The sequence below is a fragment of the Aotus nancymaae genome, unplaced genomic scaffold, assembly GCF_030222135.1.
Source record: "Aotus nancymaae isolate 86718 unplaced genomic scaffold, 86718_ANA_hifiasm-v0.15.2.pri h1tg000046l, whole genome shotgun sequence".
Classification (NCBI taxonomy): domain Eukaryota; kingdom Metazoa; phylum Chordata; class Mammalia; order Primates; family Aotidae; genus Aotus; species Aotus nancymaae.
Window position 1 is genome coordinate 30,366,760 of NW_026988460.1, and position 25,103 is coordinate 30,391,862.

Genomic DNA, 25,103 nt, shown 5'->3' on the forward strand with positions numbered 1-25,103 from the left:
GTTGATTGTTCAGCTTAAGGGTATTTTCATTTAGAATATATAGCCCAGACACTGGATTATAATTATAATCAATATGTAAGTATGATAGTAATCATTTGTTATCAACCTCCTCATTACCATTCTTAATAACTAACCTTTTTTGAGCTGTTATACTACTGCGCTAGCCTTCATTCTTAAATTACTACTTCACATTAGTTAATTCATTTAACATTTGGCTCTGAGGTATATTCTATTAATAATTTCAATTTTGCAGATGAGAATATAAAGTCCTAGAAGTTTAAAGACATGCTTATTTTCTCACAGTAAGAAATGCTGAGACCAGCATTAAAACCCCCTCTCATCTAGCTATAGAACCTGTACTCTTAAGTACTATTTTATATTGTATCACATAATAGTACATGATCTTTTTTGGTTAGTATAATATTTATGATGCTTGTAAATTTTATTGTCTACCCTTTGTAATGACTTATTAAATATGGATATTTCCTTGTGTTGTCAAGTATGTATTACTGTGCAATGTGAACTTTGTCATAGTCTCATCATCAGTATTTTTGACCCAGATTTTATGAAGACTCTTCATTATTAAAACAATTTCCACATACATTCTGATTAATACAACGAGTACTATTTTTTGAGTATTAAATGCTTTACATTTGCTGTCATAACAAAGAATTGATTTGGATACATTTTATAGAAAAATTTTAGCAGAAAATGATTATAGAGGTAAGAAAAAAGCATGGCAGTTTAGGAATCAAAAGAAAGCCACTTTGGTTAGAGCTCAGAAAGCAGAGCAGGGAATTGTGAAGAAAGGTCAGACACTAGAAAGGTAGAGGCCAGATGAATAGAGGACCCTGCTTTAACTTTCATTCCTAAAACAGCAGAAGGCTATCAATATGCTTTAAACACAATCAGATTTACTTAAATAATAGAGTCTAGCTGTAATGTAGAGTTAGAAGAAGGTGATAGATCCCAGAGAGACTACTCGTTAGGGGGATATTATGTAATAGACCAGACCACAGGATGATGGCATCTTGACTGCTGGGTGATGACAGTGGGAAGTAGAGAGAAAGGAACAGATGTGCTAGGTATTTAGTAGGCAGAATCAGTAGGGACTGTCAGTTTGAATATGGAGAGAGGATAAACAAAAAGTTGTACAGTCCTCACACAGTTTAGGGTGAAGAGGAGTGCCATTTATGACATAAGCTACAAGTTGAAGATTGTATTAGTTCATTCTCACATTGCTATAAGGACATACCCAAGACTGGTAATTTATAAAGAAAAGAGGATTAATTGACTCACAGTTCCATATGGCTTGGGAGGCCTCAGGAAACTTGCAATCATGGAGGAAGGGGAAGAGGCAAGTCTTACATGGCAGGTGAGAGAAAGCGAGCAAGAGCAGGGAAAAATGCCCTGGAAAGCCATCAATTCTCGTGAGAACTCACTATCAGGAGAATGGCATGAGGGAAAATGCCCCCATGATCCAATCACCTCTCACCTGGTCCCTTCCTCGACACATGGGGATTATGGGGATTACAATTTGAGATAAAATTTGGATGGGGAACAGAACCAAACCATGTCCAAGTTCCTAAGTTTATTGTGGGATATGATGTATTTGAGATCCTTAAGTGTTACAGAAGTGGATATATTGTATAGGCAGTTTGGGTATGTGGTTCTGGAGCTCAGATTTGAGAGTAATGAAAACTATGGATAGATGGGCTTCCCTTCATGCCAAAGAGAAAACTATAGAATGAGATAAGCAGAAAGCTTGTTTTGAAGAACTAAAACATTTAACATTTGGAAGGAAGAGGGTGAGCTGGAAAGACCGAGAAGGAGTAGTCGGAAAGGTTGAAGGAGTGTGGATGTTGTAGATGCCAAGGGAAAAGTGAGTTTCAAGAAAAAGGGATCACTTTCGTTGAATGCTGTTGAGAGGACTAGCAAGATTTCTGGGCCAAGTGAGATGCCTCATGCCTATAATCCCAGCACTTTGGGAGGCCGAGGTGGGTGGATCACTTGAGGTCAGGAGTTCGAGACCAGCCTAACCAACATGATGAAACCTTGTCTCTACTAACAATACAAAACTTATCTGGGCCTGCTGGTGCATACCTATAATCCTAGCTACTCAGGAGGATGAGGCAGGAGAATCGCTTAAACCCAGGAGGCAGAGGTTGCAATGAACCGAGATCATACCGTTGCACTCCAGCCTGGGAGACAAAAGTGAAACTCCATCTTAAAAAAAAAAAAAAAAAAAAAAGATTTCTGAAGAGACTTTGTTGTATTGGTGACCTGAATGTGGTTTGCAAGAACCATTTTGATAGGGTGGGTCATTGCAGCAACTAGATGGAATGGTTTAAGAGGGAGAGGAAGGTTTGCAGTTGCCAAAAATCAGATTAATATGTCAAATAATAGTGAGCTAGATTATACATAAATATTATGTCTTTATAACTCTGCAATATATAGTTTACCCTAACAGCCATCTATTATGGTAAATTTTTTTAGCCATAAACAGCTGATGGTGTGCAGTGTCAGAATTACCAAGGAGAAACATCACAGTGGGGTAAACAGTCTCACTGGATAACTGTTAGAAGAGAAACTTTAGGGCCCTTGGATAGGGGAAAATTACTATTTGTGGGACACCTTGAGATTGTTTTTTCCTTACCATGTTATTGCTTTCATGGATATAAAATATATCTAAAACTTCTAGGTACTTCACAGGTAAGCAGGTAAGCTTTTTGTGTCAATCTTCAAATTACTCAAGTGCAGTATAGATTTGTCTTCCTTTTCCAATAGAGAGGCTTTAGCCTTCAAGGGGAAAAATGATAAAAGGACTTTATTCACAAGGGAATTTTTCATTTAAGTGTTTTTATTTTTCTCAGGACTATTTAGTATCAGTCATTATATTTTTATTTTAAGAATCAAGTGACAGTCCAGGCATGGTAGTTCGTGTCTGTAATCACAATACTTTGGGAGGCTGAGGTGGGAGGATCACTTGAGGCCAGGAGTTCGAGGCCAGCCTGGACAATATAACAAGACCCTGTCTCTATTAAAAAAAAAAATTTTTTTTTTAATTAGCTGGGCATGGTGATACATGCCTGTGGTCCTAGCTACTTGGAAGACTAAAGTAGCGGGGAGGATCTCTTGAGCCCATGAGTTCACGTCTGTGGTGAGCTATGATTGTTTCACTCCACTCCAGACTGGGTGACAGAGTTTAAAAAAAAGAAAGAGTCTCATAAAAGAATTGGAAACACCGAAGTACACCCATCAGGAATAAGATATAGAGCCCATTATCACTACCACTTTTTAATTGAGAATAGTAGGCAAGAAAAATAAGTTAAATATTTTTTGTAAGCAATATGATCATAAACTTGGGAAACCCAAGAGGTTCAACTGAAAAATTACTGCAAACAAGCAGATTCATTAAAATAGCAGAAAATCATATCCTTTTTATAGACACACACACACACACACACACACACACACACACACGGAATAGAAGATATAACAGAAGAAAACACTCTTTTCATAATATCAACCAAATGGCAAAATGCATAGGAATGAATTTAAGAAGATGTTAACATAAACATTTCAGAGAACTCTCCTCCCTCTCTCGAATTCTAAATAAGCTAATTCTGAAATTTATTTGGAAAGTGGTCCAGCAGGACAAATGAGAAGAATGCAGAAAAAGCAATGAGGAAGATTAGCCTTACCGAACAATAGGGATATGATAAAGGCTTATGAATTGAAACATTTTGGTTCTGGCTTATGAACAGTCACACTAGTGGAACAGATTAGCAGGTCCAGGGATAGACCCATGGAACTTAATTAGTGTATGATTATGATAAAGGAGTGGTAAGAAATGTTGATCAAGAAAAGCTGAACTTTTCAATAATGGTGTTGGGGAAACTGGATAGCCATCTGAAAAAAACAAAAGTTTTATCGATACCTCACATTCTGCCTCAAGATGAACTCCAAATATATGAAGGTTTTTTTGTTTTGCTTTTGCTTTTGGAGACAGAGTCTCACTCCTTTGCCCAGGTTGGAATGCAGTGGGTGATCTCAGCTCACTGCGACCTTCACCTTGCTGGGTTCAAGTGATTCTCCTGCCTCAGCCTCCCAAGTAGCTGGGATTACAGGCGTGTGCCACCACGCCTGGCTAATTTTTGTATTTTTAATAGAGACTGGAGATTTTGTCATGTTGGTCAGGCTGGTTTCAAACTCCTGACCTCAGGTGATCCACCCTCCTCAGTCTCTGAAAGTGCTGGGATTACCGGTGTGAGCCACCGCACCCAGCCATATGAGAGATTTAATATAAAAAATGAAACTTACAGTTTAAACTTACGTGTCTGAAAATATGAGCAGATTGGAGTGGAGAAGTCTTTTCTAAATAACACTCAAAATCCAATATCCATAAAAGAAAAGATTGTTAAATTTAACTACATAAGAAGGAAAAGCCTCTACAAGCAAACACTCTACCCTTGCCGTTCAAGAGCAGGAGAAAGGGCAGGAAAAAAAATCCTGAATTTCATTATAGACAAAGACCAACCTTATTAATAAAGCTCTTATAAGTCATCAAACAAAAGACCTGCAACTACAAAAAAAAAATAGGTGGAAGATATGAGCAGACAGTTTGCAGAAAATGAAATATAAGATGGCTCCACCTCCTACTGAGATAATGTTTTTTCACCTATTAGGTATGTAGTCATCAGAAAGTTTGATGACATAGTGGGTTATAGGGAAACAGTAACTCATCCATGGCTGGTGTGGGAGTATAGATTCATAGCATCTTCTATGGAGATCAGTTTGGTAATACATTTCAGAATCATAAATATATGTTTTATTTGTTCAGAAATTCTATTTCTGGGTGTTTATTCCACAAATATACCTGTACATATCTGAATTAATATATTTACAGGGTTATCCATTTCAAAGTCATAATAGCAAATGTTTGGAAATAATAGGGGATTGGTTAAATAAATTGTACGATGCCTTTCCATCAGTGAAAAATAAATAACATCAGCTGTCAGAAAGAATGAGCTAATTCTCTTTCTATGGCTAAGATCTCCAAGATACATTGTTAATGGAAGAAAAAAAAGACAAGAACAGTGAATTAAATATGCTATCTTTATAAAAGAATGAGGGAAAAGTAGAAAAGAGACTGTGTATTCATTTTTACTTATTTTGTGTTGAGAAACCTGGCCAGGTGCATACCTATAATCCCAGCTACTCAGAAGATGAGAATATCACTTGAGCCCCTGAATTCAAGACCAGCCTAGGCAATCTAGCGAGACCTTGTCTTTAAAAAAGAATAAAAAAGAAAGAAACTCTGGAAAGAAACTGGCACAAACATACGTAGTTGCATATGTGGGGGCAAAGATAGGAAAACGTTTTACTATATACTTTTTTTAAGTGTTTTGATTTTTTTTTGAACTCTGTAAATACTTTCCCTAATCCATAAATAAACAGGGATCCTTAAGTGGCAAAACTTAAATTTTGAAAGTTTTTCTAGAATGGCTAGTTTTAAAAGGAAGGAATGGAGACAAGTATAAAAATGGGGGGGAGGAAAAAGGATATGAAGAAAGATGGTACAGTGAAAAAGGAAGGAAATATATACTAAAGGAGAGCAAAAGACAGGAATAAGAATGAGAACCAATATAAAAAAAATAAATGACCATGGAAGTGAATTTGTGTCTGCATTAATCTTTGGCTGAGTTAGCCATCATAATTGTTCTATTTAGTTGGAAGGAGGATTATTTTTAGCAACAAAAGAACATTTGTACAAATCACTTTTAAGGCATTAATGTTTCTAGTTTTGTTTTGGTGGTGGTTTTGTTTTGTTTTGTTTTGTTTTGTTTTGTTTTGTTTTGTTTTGTTTTTACAGACAGGACCTTGCTTTTGTCACCCAGGGTGGAATGCAGTGGCACAATCACAGCTCACTGCAGCCTCAACCTCCCTGGCTCAAGTGATCCTGCTGCCTTCACCTCTGAGTAGCTGGGTGCCACCACACCCTGCTAATTAAAAAAATTTTTTTTTGTAGAAACAGTGTCTACTATGTCACTCATGCTAGTCTTGAACTCCTAGACTCAAGTGATCCTCCCGCCTGACCCTCTCCAAGTGCTGGGATCAGTGGCATGAGGCACCATACCTGGTTGACTTTTTTTGTTAAAGGAAATGTTGTAGTGTTGCTTTTAAATAAACTATTAATCTTGGATCATCTATTAGAACGTAGCCAGTGATTTAAACATGGGTTTTCTCCAGTTTACCTATGTATGTATGTATTCAGAGACGGTGGGTCAAGGGTGTTTTGCCATTTGGCCAGGCTGGTCTCGAACTCTTGGCTTCAAGTGATCTGCCTGCCTCATCCTCCCAAAGTGCAAGGATTACAGACGTGAGGCACTGCACCCAGCTTTCTCCATTTTATTTTTAATTAATTTTGAGTTCCTTGAGGGAAAAAAACAACTTCTCAGTCACTTTGCATAGTATCAATGTGTCATCATGCATATTTAAAAATAACTTTATTGAGATATAATTCACAATATCGTTGCAAAGGAAATTGTGATAGCATATATCACCCATTTAAAATGTATAATTAAGTAGTTTTTAGTATGTTCACAGAGTTGTACAACTATCACCACTACTTGGTTTTTAGAATATTTTTATCACCCCCAAAAGAAAACTCATACCTGTTAGTAGTCACTCCTCATTCTCCACTCCCTTCCAGCCCTGGGTAACCATTAATCACTTTCTGTCACTGTGGATTTGCCTATTTGGGGACATGTTTGTAGCTTGTACTTTATTTATTTTTATAGTTGAGTAATATTCCATATATGGATATGTCACATTTTCATTCATTTATTGGTGGAGGGACATTTGGGCTGTTTCCTCTTTTGACTATTGTGAATAATGCTGCTATGAATATTTGTGCATGTTTTTGTGTGAACTTACATTTTTAGTTCTCTTGGGTATGTGCTTAGGAGTGAAATTCCTGGGTCATAGTTAACATTTTCCTGGTGTGCCAAACTGTTTTCCAAAGCATTTAACACCATTTTACAGTTTTACCAGCCATGTATGAGGGTTTCAGTTCTCTATATCTATGCTTTTGTTATTGTCTTTTTAAAATTATTATTTTAGCCATCCTTGTGGGTGTGAAGTAGTAAAATAAAGTGAAATCATTGTGTTTTTTATTTATATTTCCCTAATGATCATGATGGTGAGCATCTTTTCATGTACTAATTGGTTATTTGCTTATCTTCTTTGGAGAAATGCCCATTCAGATCCATTGCCTATTTTTAAATGAGTTGTCTGTGTCCCATTGAAGAGTTGTAAGAGTTCTCTTTATATTATGGTACACATTCCATATCTGATACACGATTTGTAAATATTTTATTCCATTCTGTGAATTATATCTTCACTTTTTAAAAACCATACCATGAAGTTTATCATTTTAATAATGTTTATGTGTACAATTCAGTGGCATTAAGGATATGTATAATGTTGTGTAACCAAATAGAAACTCTACCCATTAAGCAGTAACTCTCCTTTCTCCTCTTCTCCGGTCCTGATAACCACTGTTCTACTTTCTGTCACTCTGAATTTTCCTATTCTAGATACCTCATATAATCAGAATCATTCCACGTTTGTCCTTTTGTATCTGACTTCTTACACTTAGCACAGTGTCTTCAAGATTCACTCATGTTGTGTAGTATGTATCATAATTTCATTTTTCTAGGTGAATAATACTTCATTCTTTGTGTATGTCACATATTTCTATCCATCTGTTAATGGACACTTGGGTTACTTCTGCCTTTTGTCTATTTTGAATAATTCTGTGATCAGTGTTGGCATACAAGCATCTGTTTGAGTCCATGTTTTCAATTCTTTTAGATATGTACCTAGGAATGGAATTACTGGGTCATGTGATAATTGTGTTAAGCTTTTTGAGGAAGTGCCAGCCTCTTCCTCAGTCCCAGCAGCAGACATACTTCCTAAATATCTTTAATTTTTTCTTTCTTTCTTTAGACAGAGTTTCACTCTGTTGCCCAGGCTAGTGTGCAGTGGTGTGATCTCGGCTCACTGTAGTCCCTGCCTCCCGGGTTCAAGAGATTCTCCTGCCTCAGCCTCTTGAGTAGCTGGGATTACAGGAGTGCACCACCATACCTGGCTAATTTTTGTATTTTTAGTAGAGATGGGATTTCACCATGTTGGCTAGACTGGTGTTGAACTCCTGACCTCAAGTGATTCACCCACCTTGGCCTCCCAAAGTGTTGGGATCACAGGCGTGAGCCACAGTGCCTGGCCTGTCTTTTCATTTTCTTTTATTAGTGACCTTTGAAGCATGAACGTTTTTAATTTTGATTAAGTCCAATTTATTTATTTTTTGTTTGGTTGCTTGTGCTTTTGGTTTTATCTAGGAAACCATTGCCTAACCAAGTTTGCAAAGATTTATTCCTCTATTCTAATATTTTTATAGTTTTAGTTCTCCCATTTAGGCCTCTGATCCAGTTAACTTTTGTTTCTGATGTGAGAGGTGTGGGAGTTTGGGGAGTCTAATATCATTCATTTGTATGTGGGTATCATATTTGTTGAAAAGACTATTCTTTCCCAATTGCCTTGGCACCTTTTTAGAAAATCAGTTGACCATAAATGTAAGGATTTACTTTTGTACTCTGAATTTTATTCCTTGATATGTTGTCCTTAAGCTATTATCACATTATCTTGGTTATTGTGGCTTTGTAGTAAGTTTTGAAATCTGGAAATATGAGTCCTCCTGCTTGGTTCTTCTTTTTCAAGGTAGTTTTGGCTCTTTTAGATGCAAATTTTAAGATAGGTTGTTAATTTCTGCTTTGAATCTGTAAATCAGTTTGAGGAATTTTGCCATCTTAACAATATTAAGTCTTCCAGTCCACAAATATGCAGAATGAATTGAATTGTAATCAGTTTACTAATTTTTCTCTTTCATTCTTTCTCACTTTTGATAAATAACTAACTTCTCACTCTAATGAGCTCTATCATCTGCATTCTTTTTTTAATGTAATTTGTTTGAGATGATGTCTCACTTTGTCACCCAGGTTGGAGTGCAGTGGCTCGAACTTGACTCTCTGCAGCCTTCACCTCCCAGGCTCAAACGATCCTCCCACCTCAGCCTCCCAAGTAGCTGGAACCACAGGCGCACACCACCACACCGGGCTAAATTTTGTATTTTTAGTAGAAACGGGGTTTCCCCATGTTGCCCAGGCTGGTCTTGAATTCCTGAGCTCAAGCCATCCATCCACCACAGCCTCCCAAAGTGCTGGGATTACAGGCATGAGCCACTGCACCCAGCTTTACCCACTCTATTTCAAAATTTGCACGTATTCTTTCTATCCCTGTCTAACAACATTACCTGTAATCTTCTTCCCTTCCCATCTTCGTTTCTCTGGATTTTGTTCGATTGTGCACCATTTCAATGGTATTTAGTATTGATAATCAGTTTCTCTTCTTCACTAGTTCTCTGCCTTCAGTCAATTCAGTCTCCCTGTTCTAAACAGTACTTACTCTGAAATGGATTGCCTCTTAACTGTTATTTCCCATCTCCATCTTCTCATTTCTTTCACTTCCAAACTTTTAATAAGTGATTTTCTCTCCCAGCTTTCATTGCTTTATTAATTAATGCATTCATTAACCCCTTGACCAAGTGCCTTAACTTTTCTGGCCTTCAGTATTTCCCTTCTGTAAAATGAGTGAATTGGTCTGGATTTGTTGGAGTAAGCTGTCTTTGTAGTGTCTGGTCTTTGGAACCCTTACTTGGAGCCCCAGTTTATAAAAGTGAGCTATTCTGTACTGATTTTTGCTGGTAAGCTTTGAGCCTTTTGCCACATCAGCAGCTGTCATGTGGGCCTCTGGAACTTTCAAGAGCTCAGTTCAAAAGCCACTGGAAACCCTTCAGCCCTAAAATTTGGTAACTCTACAGTAATTACTGGAGTTTCATTCCTGAAAGTTTTAAACAATTTACTTGTTGCCAAATTCTCTTAGACATCATTTCTCCTGCACATCTTATAGTATCTAAACACTTAGTGTACTGTTATTTCCCTTTCTCCCCACATTTTTTTCCCCCTTGGTTTTAATCTCTCTGCTACTCAGTTCAAATTTCAACACTTCCAAGAAACCATTCCAAATCATACTAGCTCATAGTAACATTTTCCCCTTAATAATCCACTGTAATGGTCACTATTTCTTCCATTTACTTGGCACTTAAAATTTTAACAAGGGAAAAAAAAAAATTTTTTTTCACAAGGGGCCAGGCTCAGTGGCTCATGCCTGTAACCCCAACACTCTGGGAGGCTAAGGCAGGAAGATTGCTTGAGCCTGGGGTGTGAGACAGGCCTTGGACAACATAGTGAGACTCCATCTGTATAAGAAAAAAAATTTTTTTTAATTGCATAAGGTACTTTGAACTACGTAAATATAATTTAGGCCTGGATTCGGACCTAAAGAAATACAATCTAGTAGAAGAATAGAGATATACGAAATAATTAAACAATTGTACTTATTTCAAATCAGTAATTTGAAATTTTGAAAAAGTTCAACTCAGTGGTTATTGAGTTAAAAGTAATGAGTGCCATAGGAGAGGTACAGATGGAATTCTGTGGAAACTTAAAGATACCTTTCACCTGGGAAAATAGAACAGAGTATCCCAACGGAGATGGGTTCGGTCTCAAAGGGAATATAGTATCCAAACACCCAAAGGTGGGCGTTTCTGATCAAAGGAGCAGTGTGAATCATGGCAAAAGTAGGAGAACATAAGATAGTAGGTATTTTGGCTTGTCTGAATGGGTTACGAAGAGAAAGAATGCAATATAAAGATGTAAAAGTAAATCAGAATAGACATAGTGTTGTCTTTTTAAAATGTATCTATCTTGTTTTCCTAGTTATGTTATAAAATCTGAAGACAAGTATTATGACTTACACTTTTAACCTCCTACAACAAGGGCTATGGGTAGAGTAGTAAAAATTTGGTAAAAATTTTGTTAAATATATAAAAGGTAGAAACAGTAGTTTCCCCAACAAGCGTTATTCTAGGGAGCTTCTTGTCATGCCCTTCTGTTTACTTAGACTGTGGTTTTATCTGTAAAAACTATTTTAAAGCTTCATAGTAGTGGTTCTTTACAACTTAGAAATGATTGTGGGGGCCAGTGACACAATGAATAAAGCACCTGACTATGGATCAGAAGATTCTAGAAGTCATTAGGGGATTTTTTAAAATGGGGGTGAGGGCAGTTATATGTCTAATTAACAATACTCAGTTTAATTTATTCCCTAAATGACATGGGAAGTGCTGGCTTGAGTTGAGGAAAAGAATAAATATAAACAAACTTAAGACTCTAAGTTCTTTTTGTATTTTATTAAATTAGATTTTTAAAAATATTTTCAGGATTCAGATTTTATTTTACCACAAATGTTTTTAAAAAAGAAATTGAGTTAAAAAGCTGTCCCCAAGAATTGTGTTGTATTGTACATGGGTAACTTTTTGTTTTTTACTGTTATAAAACATTTTATATGATTTAACAAAAGATTAGAAACATCAGCTAGTCTGTTCATGTTGCAAGAAATTCCTGGCACTGCTATTCTCCTTGAAAAGAGTATATTACATATGCGCATAACAAAAAGACAGGAAAATGGACTGTGCCTGTATTCATCCTTTTCTTTCCAATAACATATGCTAATTCTTTCCATTTTTATAAGGCAAAATATACTTGACAAATGAAATTGGAAGTTATAACTTTCAAAAGTCATTTATTTTAAAGGTTATTATGGCAAAGCAATTTATTATTTTACAATATTTGTTTTGTTTTAAACTTTCTATATTATGTGCTAGGTGAAAAACCATTTCGCTGTGATGAATGTGGTATGAGATTCATACAAAAATATCATATGGAAAGGCATAAGAGAACTCATAGTGGAGAAAAACCTTACCAGTGTGAATACTGTTTACAGGTAAGAGAGATAGCTTGAAATTTTTCTATTGTAATTAAATTATACAATAATCATAAATTAAATTAGAAAATATTACTACATAGAACTATTTGAGGGGCCTTCTCTTACTGATTAGATTTATAATAGAAAATTGGCTCAGTGAATTTGTTTGGAATTATGTCTGTTATTGCATTAATATGTATTTATATTAATTGTTTTGTTTCTCTTTTCTTTTCTTGGTTGACCAAAAACACAAATAAACAACCCACTACCATCTTCTGAATTCGACAGTATTTTTCCAGAACAGATCGTGTATTGAAACATAAACGTATGTGCCATGAAAATCATGACAAAAAACTAAATAGGTGTGCCATCAAAGGTGGCCTTCTGACATCTGAGGAAGATTCTGGCTTTTCTACATCACCAAAAGACAACTCCCTGCCAAAAAAGAAAAGGCAGAAAACGGAGAAAAAATCATCTGGAATGGACAAAGAGAGTGCTTTGGACAAATCTGACCTGAAAAAAGACAAAAATGATTACTTGCCTCTTTATTCTTCAAGTACTAAAGTAAAAGATGAGTATATGGTTGCAGAATATGCTGTTGAAATGCCACATTCTTCAGTTGGGGGGTCACATTTAGAAGATGCCTCAGGAGAAATACACCCACCTAAGTTAGTTCTCAAAAAAATTAATAGTAAGAGAAGTCTGAAACAGCCACTGGAGCAAAATCCAACAATTTCACCTTTATCTACATATGAAGAGAGCAAAGTTTCAAAGTATGCTTTTGAACTTGTGGATAAACAAGCTTTACTGGACTCAGAAGGCAATGCTGACATTGATCAGGTTGATACTTTGCAGGAGGGGCCCAGTAAACCTGTGCATAGTAGTACTAATTATGATGATGCCATGCAGTTTTTGAAGAAGAAGCGCTATCTTCAAGCAGCAAGTAACAACAGCAGGGAATATGCGCTGAATGTGGGTACCATAGCTTCTCAGCCTTCTGTAACACAAGCAGCTGTGGCAAGTGTCATTGATGAAAGTACCACAGCATCCATATTAGAGTCACAGGCACTGAATGTGGAGATTAAGAGTAATCATGACAAAAATGTTATTCCAGATGAGGTACTGCAGACTCTGCTGGATCATTATTCCCACAAAGCTAATGGACAGCATGAGATATCATTCAGTGTTGCAGATACTGAAGTGACTTCTAGCATATCAATAAATTCTTCAGAAGTACCAGAGGTCACCCAGTCAGAGAATGTTGGATCAAGCTCCCAAGCATCCTCATCAGATAAAGCCAACATGTTGCAGGAATACTCCAAGTTTCTGCAGCAGGCTTTGGACAGAACTAGCCAAAATGATGCCTATTTGAATAGCCCGAGCCTTAACTTTGTGACTGATAACCAGACCCTCCCAAATCAGCCAGCATTCTCTTCCATAGACAAGCAGGTCTATGCCACCATGCCCATCAATAGCTTTCGATCAGGAATGAATTCTCCACTAAGAACAACTCCAGATAAGTCTCACTTTGGACTAATAGTTGGTGATTCACAGCACTCATTTCCCTTTTCAGGTGATGAGACAAACCATGCTTCTGCCACATCAACACAGGACTTTTTGGATCAAGTGACTTCTCAGAAGAAAGCTGAGGCCCAGCCTGTCCACCAAGCTTACCAAATGAGCTCCTTTGAACAGCCTTTCCGTGCTCCATATCATGGATCAAGAGCTGGAATAGCTACTCAATTTAGCACTGCCAATGGACAGGTGAACCTTCGGGGACCAGGGACAAGTGCTGAATTTTCAGAATTTCCCTTGGTGAATGTAAATGATAATAGAGCTGGGATGACATCTTCACCTGATGCCACAACTGGCCAGACTTTTGGCTAAAAAAAAAAAAAAAAAAAGTGTAAATAATACTGGCACTTTAGAACAGATTAATCAAGAGTGGGGTTACTCTGTGTAAATGGAGTGCTGTACAGATTTAAGAGCAATGCGTAATAACAAGTTAAGCTGATATGAATAGCAAGATAATCCAATAACTGCATTTCGTTTGGTTAGTCAGCATTCTTTGAACTGCCTTACATGTTGTCACCTTTATAGAAGCAATGCATTACTTGTTTTAGATCAGAAACTTGCTATTCCACCCACACCAAGTTAAAAAGAAAAAAAAAAAAGACGTTCGCACAATTGTTTCCTAATTGATAACATTGTACATTCTTAGGAGATTAGTAATTGTGTGAAATTTACTCATATTGTTTCTAAGTTTTTCAGCATAGTCATTGCACTTCAGCAGGGAATCTGAGTATACTTTACAGAGTGAACTTAAAAGTTTAATGTCAAGAGATTATGGCTTAAATAAATTAGTATGTCTGATAGGGGGAAAAACGAAACCAAGAAACCATCTTTTAAAAAGAATGATACGCCATATACCCTTGATTTTCATTTTGCATTATATTGACGTGTTTTTTTTGAAGAAAGAAAAAGTAATAAAAATCTGATAGTCTAAGACTCCACTATTTAAAAGCCTAATTACTTTAAAAATATGCATACTTTCAAAACTTTTACCAAAACACACAACTGTTGAAGCATTCACTTCTCTATGGAAGTATGCATATTGGTGTCAGTTTCTTTGTACAGTTGTACCTAGATATTTTTTATGATTTTTCATGTGCAGGTATCAAGGTTTTGAAGTTTTAGTAAAAAAAAATCTGTAGATTACATTCCCAAGAACATAATGCTTACACAAAATGTATATTCCACATTTTAAAGCATAATTGTATTTTACTTTACATATACACTTCAGTTAACATAGAGCACTTAGAATCTATTTGGTATTTTTGATTTCTCAAAGTAAAAATTTAGATTTTTAGGTTTGATATGGTTGTGTCATAATCATCTCATAATTGACAATTTTAACTTTTGGCAATAAAAGGAAATTGGGATATCTTTGGAGCTGTAAAACCTGGTTTAATCCTTCTCTTTCTAGACTCTTGATAGATTGGATAATTAAACAGTATCCAGAGAAACTAAAGAAATGGGCATTTTAATTGCTTATTTTATCTTGAGTTACTTTTTAATGAACACTGCTCATTACAACTTTACAAACCAAAAGTGTTTACTAATTCCAGTAACTACCGTTTCTTTTTCAGCTAGATGAGTGATCGGAAAATTTTTGTTGCATTTCAAATTCTAAATAAACTACAGACTTTATCCTTATACCATGAATGTTTTTTTTTGATACTCTGTCTTAAAATAATACAGCATGGTACAATAAATAGTGCTTTTATATATATATACACACACACACAGTTTTCTGAAGAATGATGGTTACAGTTACACATTGGGCAGTTTTGATTTTTGGAAATTATATTAGTTACTGACTATTCCAAGTTTTTCATTTTTACATTTTAAATTTCTGCCATCTTTGTCCCAATGCACCTACTGTTATAGCACCAGTGAAAATCTAAAGTTAATACCCTTGGAAAATGAAACTATTGTTAATTTCCATTTTGACTCTTATACTGGCCCTATAGATCTGCAGTCTTTGTTTCAATATAGAATGTTACCCATTTAAATTATTTTTTCTTTTATTTGTTATCCCAAGTCTATTATAAGGAAAGGGAAGAAATAACTATCCACCCTTAACATCCTTCATTTATTTTGAATATATCGGTGTTTTATGATAAGGAATATAAATTATATTTAATGTGGTTTTCTCTATAGTTTGGTTATTAAGTTTTGCTTGAAGTACTAGTTTTCCCATTTGACAGCTTTCTTTGCTGCCAAAGTTTTCAAGAATTTTAGACTTCTTTGAAGTAAATATTTAAGTTCTGCCATTATTGACTCAAGATTGGTATGTGTTGTGTTGTGCATTACATAATTACACAAAGGCTTCATTCAGGTGAGATGTTAAAAATGGAACTGTGCTCGCCCTAGATGGGCATTGGTATTTTTCTCATAGTACTTTTGATGAGAGTAGGCATTTATTTCCTGAGTTGTGTTTTGGAGCCTGATCAAAAATTTCGTACTATTGAGAACTTGATGTAATTTTGATACAGTATAGAGGTTTATTCAGTTGTTATAACATCACCAGCACAGTATTTAGAATGTGACTCTATTGCTGAGCATTTAGGGTAAGCTAAGGAAGGAAGTCCTTTGAAAATGGTAGTTATGCCAGCAGACTTTCAGGTGTTGCATTCCTGTTTTCAACATATTTCTTTGAATCTACATAATGGCAGACTTTTCTACCAGGTTATAAGCATTTTTTAGATAACTGATACTCAGCCAGCATAACTTACTGACTTACCATTTATGTATAGTCATCACTCTCTTACTGTGAAATTCCAGATGCCTACCAGAGTTACCTTGTTCTATCATCATATGATAAACATCTCAACAGTTTTGGGTTTCCCCACTTTGGTTCAGAAGGTTATTTAATTTCTATCTGGGCATTAATGGAGAAAGTAAGTAGCCTTGTGTGCTGCTTTAGATTGAAACATGGAGGATATGAGATACTCTTTTGCAATTCATGTTTCTCATTTCTCAAAGTGAGCACATTGTTCTACAAAAACATGCTGGTACACCCTTAAACTTTTGATCAATCTGAGCGAGATGTGCTTTTTCTCTTGGGACGTACTCTCACGTTTGAAGATTGGAAACATCACGTTAGATGAGGTAAATCTCTTGAACATCTTCTAAAGGGTTTTTTTAAAAACCTATTGCACACATATTTCATTTGTTTTGAATATTTAAGTGAATCTTAAATATTTTGGGTCTACATGCAAAAATGTGCTACTTGATAAGGTAGGAATCCATCTTCTTAGCTCTGGCTAAGGGTGCCAGCCATCGGTCGGGTCATTTTTATCTCAAGAGGCAGAAGGCAGTTATGTCAAGAATTGTGCTCAGGGCAGGATTTCGTTTCCACAGAGGAGAGACACTTGCAGAGTGCCAGCTAGGTTAGCTCTTTTGCCACTTCTTTCATTTGATTAATTTGGGTTTTTAAAGGGCTGTTTTTTAAAAAAATAAAAATAAAGGCCGGGAAACTTTAAAAGTAGGCATTACTGTAGTACTGCATTTCTTAGAACATTTTAAAGTAGAACTCATTTTTTTTCACAGTATATTTACTTGAAGAAGCACTATAATAATCAGTGATAAATATTTTGAGTCTGCAATTTAATTTAAAACCTTTTCCGTTTCAAAATGCTTTATTTCAGGGAAATAATTTTCCAGTTGTTTTGCTATGTTCTGCAAATAAAAACCGTGTTTCCTTTTTTCACTTAAACTTTGGTAGGAAACAAACTAAAGCAGACAAACATTTCTTGTTATGTTTGTTGCTTTCTTTAATCCAATGGATAAAAAAGTAAAACCCTGTAAACATTATTTTATTTTTTTATGCAATACCATGCTGTAAATATGGTTCATCAAATAAGGATGTACCGATGATTGAATCTTTAATTCTGCACAGTTAGAGTTTATATATAAACGTGTCTTGACAATCAAGGACTTTTATGTGAGTCTTCCTTTATGATGTTTATTAATGTTATGCATTCCATTTGTTTTGAAGTGAGTACCAATGTGCTAATTTGTATTGTCTGAAAGTATGTAATGTTTTTACAGCTTGTTTTTAAGAATCTGTAAATATGTACAAACAAATCACAGTACTGCTTTATGTTAGAAGGCATATGATGTTGTACTGTATGTAAGCAATAATACATAGCAGTGCTAACTTTACAAGTAGCATCAGGAAAGTTCTAAAAACATTTCAGAGTTATTAATTATCCTTATTTCATTTAACAATGATTATCTCTAATCAGTTTTTATAAGCAATTTCCATTGTTCCTCCTACTGGAACATAACACTGTTTACACAGCATAATTGAAGTTGCAGGGGAGACAGGCTAAATCTGACTTCATCTGTACTCACTTTCACTAAGCATTGAATGGCCTTACCACTCTTCTGCAAGATGGAGGAAGACCGCAAAACTTAGTGCCCATCACACTGAAGGAAGGGATGTGGTTTTTTTTCCTGCTTCTGTACTGCTACCTAACTGTGGTTTGCTTTGGATTTTAATATTTGTTTCTGTTTTAGATTCAAGCCCGTAAGTTTTGAGGTGACTTCAGCTCCATTGTGAAATAGATAGTTCTCTTCATATTTCATAACTACATTTCAATAATTCTAAACTTTCTACGTTGATTTTTAGATACTTATTTTTCAAGCTTGATTTCTCAGCTGATCAGATGAATTTATTCAACTTCAATACAAAGAAAGACAAACCTATTATAGTTTAAAGTGAGTAGATATTTTACTGTACAGAACAGCTATTTGAACACACATCACTGCTTTAGAAATAAAACCGCCAATTTATAAATGTATATGACCTACATTTTATAGGAAAAAATGTTTTTAAATGCTAGTCATTTATATAATGTGCTTTGAAGGATTTGCTAGTCCACTTCTGTCACTTTTTAGTACACTGGTATCTTTTATATGTAATGTATGCTTTTTATTATTGTAGCAAAGCATTTCAGTAGAAAGAATTTTGCAACAATATGGGGAAAATTTTTCATTGTTGGATTTGAATTATACTGGATTTTATCTGTGTAGTCTTACTTGTCTTTATTTTAATGCTGTCTGAAGGGAACTTGGTATCCAAATAAAGCAGGTAACCTCATTTTACTTCAAGGGCATACTGTGTAGTGCTGAATTTAATCTGAAAATCTGATGATTTTTAAAAGAAAAACAAGTTTATAAACATTGTACAGAAGAAATTAAATGTGTGATGGAAATCCTGATGGTGGAGCACGTTGAATTTTCTGATATATAGTGTTATTTTCCTGGGATCCCCTATGCCTTCTTTGTATTTCAACTAATAAAGGAAAAACCCTGTCATTAAAACTAGTAAGATAATAGGATATTCTGATTATACAGTATTACTATTCCTATCCCATTTTCTGACTTTTTCTCAATCACTGTAAATTTTTATTTTCTATTTCCTATTGATAATTAAATATGTACATAATATAGACACTGTTGTATAGAACTGAATGAATTGGGTTGCTATGCTTGAGTGGGTAGCGAAATGGAAATATTTGGTGGATACTGAGAGTTCCTAAAATGCCAGAGCAGATATCTGAGGGAAAGGGGATATCCTGTGTCTTGGGAAGGTTGCAGCAGGTTATTTCTTCAACTCCCTGGAAATCAATGTGAAGGACTCAACTGCAAACTTGGGATCAGATACAAAGTGGGTCTTTCCTTCCCCTCTCTCCCCAAAAATTGGAGCACTAAATTTTAAAATCTACTCAGGTGAAAATTGCTTCGCAATGAAACTTACCACATTGAAATTTTCACTGTTAGATAAAAAGATATTTGTGATATTTTTAAATACAGACTTTTGCATCAGTAGTTAGCAGCCTGACAGTTGAAACTTGGTAAGTCAGTATATTTTAAAATATATTTTGGTCTCCAAATAGAATTGTTTTTAAACAATTGGGAGGATTTTTTTTTTTGTTTCTTTAAATACATTTTTATTGTCATTGTAAAAACAAAATCTTGCTTGACCCTATATTATGCCATGAATGGATTGGTGAGCTTTATACAGTGAAAGCTTGTTTCATGCATAGTCATGGAACATAGAAATGTTCTTTAAACTGACCTATTCATAAGAGGTTTGTTATATAGTTATCTTTGCCATTTGGAGTTTATAAAACCATTTTATGTATTGTGATACTAAAGGAAGTTGTTTTGCTTTACTTTGAATTATTCAACTAATATTTGCAAATTCTGCATTTTAAATGTGGACACTGGCTGTTTGAAAAATAAAAAAAAATACAGAATACAGTTTCATGGATAATTTTGGAGCTGAATTTTTCACAATATTCTGAACCAAATAACAAATGGTAAATATGCAGAAATCATGGTGGACAGATTTAACAGTAAAGAGAAAAGAATGTGTGGAATTAACAGTTACACAAATTGGGTAACAATTATCCGGGCCTTTACTATAGTTTTATGTGGAATGGTATTTATTAGACAGTTCTAAAATGCAAGAGTCAAATGTTACTGTCATTGAATATTTTAGACTTGAAATGTGTTTATCATAGGGCTAAGAAAATATGTGTGTGTGTTTTTTCTTTACAGATAAGATTTTGTTAACCCACTCTCAGCATACGTGGGATTTCTTTTCTTTTTTTCTTTCATTAGTGGAGATTTGTTTTCATCCATCTATACCACCTTGCCGGTATCCTAGCTTGTGACCAGCGGAATGCATTGTAAGAAAGCTGTCTGCGGTTAGGAGTGCAGTCTGGGTCCATGGAACAAATTTAAACTAATTGGCCCTTGCAATGATCAGTTCTAGGACCCTGGCCTTATTAGCATGGTGCTTTAACCAGTTGTACATAATAATACCACTGATAGTCTACTAATGCATTTCCTACATCCCAGTTTTTCTTGAATGATTAGGAATGGTGGGGAGAGGGGTGGGGAGACATTCTACATGATACTTCTCCAATCTTCTAAAGGTTATAAGAAAAAATAAAATTGAAGTCACTTGAATTAATGCGTTGTCATTGAGTCTTACTTGACAATTTATCATGCACAAAGTGAGCATGAGGATTTTTCTGATGATATGTTTGGATTGAATTTAAAAATTTTTTTCAGAGTGCTGGCTGTTCTGTTTCTTCTCTGGTGAACCTGATAAGATTATATTCATATGATGCATGAAGAATAAGTGGAGGTGAAAAGTTTTAAGTGAACTAAAGCTAAAATTTGGGTCTCATAATTTTCGTTCTTTTGTCATTTTCAAATGTAATTAAAAGGAACGTTTTGCCCACACATTCACAGAGCTGCATATGCGTATGTGTAAGAGCTGGGATGTAAAATGTGATACTGTGAATTAGAATGGCATTTCAAAGTGATTTTCAAGTGACTGGGAAAACTCAAGTTTAGAAATGGACTTGAATTGTTAGAGAACATTTGAGCATTTGCATATTTACCTACTAATACAGATGAACTTTCAAAGTCATCTTCTCCCACTCTTAATAAAACTCTGGAAATACGATGCTGTGTCAAGGTGGGGAAGGGAGCCAAAGAAATGCCTTGCCCATGGAACTGTGTTTTCTGTTGATTTGAATCTTAACTGGGGCTGACTTCTTTGACCCTGTGTTCATTCAGCACCAATCACCTATTTAAAAACAGGCATTGTGCTCCATGCAAATAATAGATGATTGAGGCCATTAGCATCTCTATTTGACCATGTGAAAGGTATTTAAAGTGTTATCAATTGCAGGTTGCAGTATTGTACTTTAGATTATTAAAGCAAACAGTGTTAAGATGTGTTGAGTGCTGTGCTCAGTAATTTACATCTCATCCCTCAAACGTGTAAGTACATGCATTCCCTGTTTTAGGATAGGATTAGAAAATATAATTCCAGAAGATAGAAAATATATACAGACCAATAAAGTGGAAATAGAGAACATTGTCCAAAATTATCCTCTACCTAAAATAACAAGTTATGGATAGGATTCAAGCCTGGATTGTGAAAATGAGAAAACAGACTGAGGTTCACACACATGAGAGTGAAAATACACCAGATGTTCACCTGTACCCCATTGCAGGCTTGGAAATGGGTGGTGAGAGATGCTTTCCTGGAAGTACAGAAATAACGGAACCAAGGCTAGTCATTCTAGCGCAATCTTCATGGAAAGGTATTAATATTTTAAACACCATGAAGTCATATGCTACTTGTTCAATCCTCCCAGACTATGATTATGGTCCTCTGTATGTTAAATAACTTCCAGCTGTTCCTATGTATGGTTCTCTCTCTTCCTTCAAGGAAGAGAAGGCCATTTCCTTCAAGGTGGTGTGGCCTCTGAAACTTACCTTTTAAACTTCCGATATGGTAGTTTCCCCTAAGGGAAAACTATGGGAGTTTCAGCACCATCACCCTGACACAACTTGTCAAGACAATATGAGAGTTAAAACTGATTGCTAAATCATGAAATAGCTGGAAGAGGGCACAGCAGAGTAAACACATGCAGAGTAATTTGGGACCTCACAGAAGATGGCTGAAAGCAGTTTTGTGCATTGTGTGTGTTGAGGGGGAGGGGAAAATATACACAGAGTCTAGTAATATGTGTCTAAAAAATAGGATTTTCTTTTTTTATGGGTTGTTTAATGGGTTTTCTTTGGGGGAGAAGAGGATAGGGTCTTGCTTTCTTGCCCAGGCTGGGATGCAATGGCATGATCACAGCTCACTGCAGCCTTGTACTCCTGGGCTCAAGTCATTGTCTCGCCTCAGCCTCCTGAGTAGGTGGGACTGCAGGCACATGCCACCACACCCAGCTAATGTTTATTATGTTGTGTAGAGGCAGGGTCTTGCTATGTTTCCCAGGCTCAAGTGATCACCCTACCTTAGCCTAAAAATATATATCCTTTAAGAATGTACTTCCAAGACAGCATATCTAATGCTGCATGGGACAACTTTAAATGAGCTATGCATGTTTTTTGTTGATGATTGTGAGACAGTAGAGCTGTAGTTTGATAATAATCTATAGGCTGCATGGGCAAATAAGGGGTAATGAAATAAGCAGAGGACTTAGGATTAAATCACTGCTCTGCCTTGATTTATCTGTGTAGTCTTGTTCAAGTCTGAGCCTCAACTTTTTCATCTGCAAAATAAGGATAAATGCCTATGTGAATTGCTGTGAATGTCAAATAACTTGAGATAATTTGTAAACTGTAAAGTATTAAATTCATACCCTATTGTATTTTCTTAAGGCCATCTTGCTCTGTTGCCCACGCGAAGTGCAGTGACATGATCATATCTCACTGTATCCTTGAACTCCTGGGCTCTAGAGATCCTCCTCCCTCAGCCTCCTGAAGAGCTGAGACTACAGGCTTGCTCCACTATGTCTAGCTAATCTTTGTTTTGTTTTTTGTAGAGACAGGGTGTTTTTTTAATGTTACCCAGGCTGGTCTCAAACTCCTGGACTGAAGCAATCCTACTGCCTGCCTTGGTCTCCCAAAGTGTTGGGATTATAGGTGTGAGCCACTGTGGCAGCCTATCCAGGTTTTAAAGCAACACAAAAGCAAGATAGAACAGAGTTGGACAAATGTTGGAAACCTCATTTCATGTAAAGCAGAACATATAATAACTTTCATTTGCAGACAATATTATCTTTCAAAAGACTGAAGAAGATATGACAGTCTGTCTGGATTTAATTGACCAACAAGGAATAACTAGTTAATGAGGTAGAAGTGATAGAAATTTTGTAAATAAGTGATTACTTATCTCATAATTTGTGTTCACTGACAAATGGAGTGCAGGGTATTATAAAGCACAGGCCCTAAACCTTAGGAACACATAATTCAAAAAGCTTCATTAAAAAACTATGACTCCAGCCTAAGCAACATACAGAGACCCCATCTCTCCAAAAAATGTTTAAAAATCACCCAGGTGTGGTGGTGCACCCCTTTAGTCCCGGCAACTTAGGAGGCCAAGATGGGAGGATCACTTGAGCTATGGAGATTGAGGCTGCAGTGAGCTGTGATCCTGCCACCGCACTACATTCTGAGTGTCAGAGGGAGACCCTGTCCAAAAAAAAAAAAAAAAAAGTACAATTTCATTATCACATACCCTGAACGGGATGGAACATTCTGGATGAAGTCTAAACAACACTGATATATATTGCCACAAATAAGAAACAATAAGCAAAAGTGTCATCCTACAAAAGTGAGGGAATATACTGAGGTGGAAGTCCTCAATTTCTCACTCCTAAGCTATTGGTTAATCATAAACGGGAACCTGGCCGACCCATGAGGCAAAAGCAAACTATGGACAATGAGGTTAGGATACTGGAGTATTAAATACCCTATTCAGATATTTTTCTCTTACATTATTTTTCTTTCACTATTTCTGTCCCTTCTTTGCTATTCTTTTTTCTTTCTCCTGAGTGTCTATACCATCACTGGTATACATCAAATAGGAACAGCTAGTAGATGGTATGTGATGAGATTTGAAGCCCTTCTTTTCATGTAGGTTAGGTTTATTTTTTATTTATTTTATTTTTTTTTATAAAGACAGGGTTTCACCATGTTGGTCAGGCTGGTCTTGAACTCCTGACCTGAGGTGATCCGCCCGTCTTGGCCTCCAAAGTGCTTGGATTACAGGCGTGAGCCACCACGCCCAGCCTCTGATTAGGTTTATGTAAGTGTTTTTTAGTATTCATATTTCAGGAACATTCAAAATGATCATCGGCAGAAGATTGTGAGACCCCCTGGATGAGTTCGTAAGCTTCTTAAAGGCATTAAGTTCAGAGAGCTTAAAGCCACCTCACACAATGAGCAAGTGTGAATGAATGACAATGCTAGGGGGTGCAGGAGGCATTCGGGAGGTTATTAGAAATATGGTGGAGATTCAATGGCATTAAGATGATGCTACGATCCAGGAGCCTGGAAATGCCAGAATTCTGCACTCAACTACAACTTGCACTTGCCACAAACTTCAAGAAAAAAAAATTCCCAAAAGTGGCACACAAGAATCAATGGCCAGTGGGAAACAAGGCACCCTCTTAATATGATATGTGCTGGGCCCATTTCCCAAACCTTAGCGTAGAGATGAGCGAGAGGGTGTGGCTAGAACTGTAAGGCCTCTAGAGCCACTTCTTTCCCCTTGGCACCTCACCACCTCGTGCTGACCAGGGCATCGCAGGATATAAGGACGGGGTGAATAAGGAGTAGAATGGCCAGGACTCATCAGTAAGCAGGCGGCCCAGCCCTTTTCTCACTGCTCCAGTTGCATAGGAGCAAAGAAAGGAAGAAGCAAAAAAAAAAGACATGTCCACACATGAGGCCTAGTAATGGAAAATGCTCACTGCTGGATGCGGTTCAGTAAGTATTCTATCATCTGATCAATCAGGCAACTCCTGGAGGGCAGGGCTTGTGAATATTTCTCAGATTCTTTGGAACCCTTCTTCCCTTTACTGCTACCACAGCCCAAACCCCCTCCAGGTCTTGCGTGGGTTTCTGTAAGTTCCTGTACACGCACCCTTGTTGGCCTCCAGTTCTTGCTCCAGATAACAGCCATGCAAAAACCCTTCAGAAGCTTCCCAGTTGTTACCTGGAGAAACTGAGAAAATCCTTACCTTGGCCCTGTGTAG

The 25,103-nt window shown here is 36.3% G+C and overlaps 1 protein-coding gene across 5 annotated transcripts in view; it reads left to right on the top strand.

Annotated features, from left to right (window-relative positions):
• The window catches only part of ZNF148 (zinc finger protein 148), a 154,149-nt gene extending 134,364 nt beyond the window's left edge, over positions 1-19,785 (top strand). For all 5 annotated transcript variants that reach the window (XM_021673987.2, XM_012473870.2, XM_012473871.3 and 2 more), the window contains 2 exons: positions 11,849-11,967; positions 12,238-19,785. In XM_021673987.2, coding sequence (XP_021529662.1) covers positions 11,849-11,967; positions 12,238-13,836 — 1,718 coding nt within the window. In that variant the 3' untranslated portion in view covers positions 13,837-19,785. The remainder of the gene's footprint in view (positions 1-11,848; positions 11,968-12,237) is intronic.
• The last annotated feature ends 5,318 nt before the right edge of the window (positions 19,786-25,103 follow it).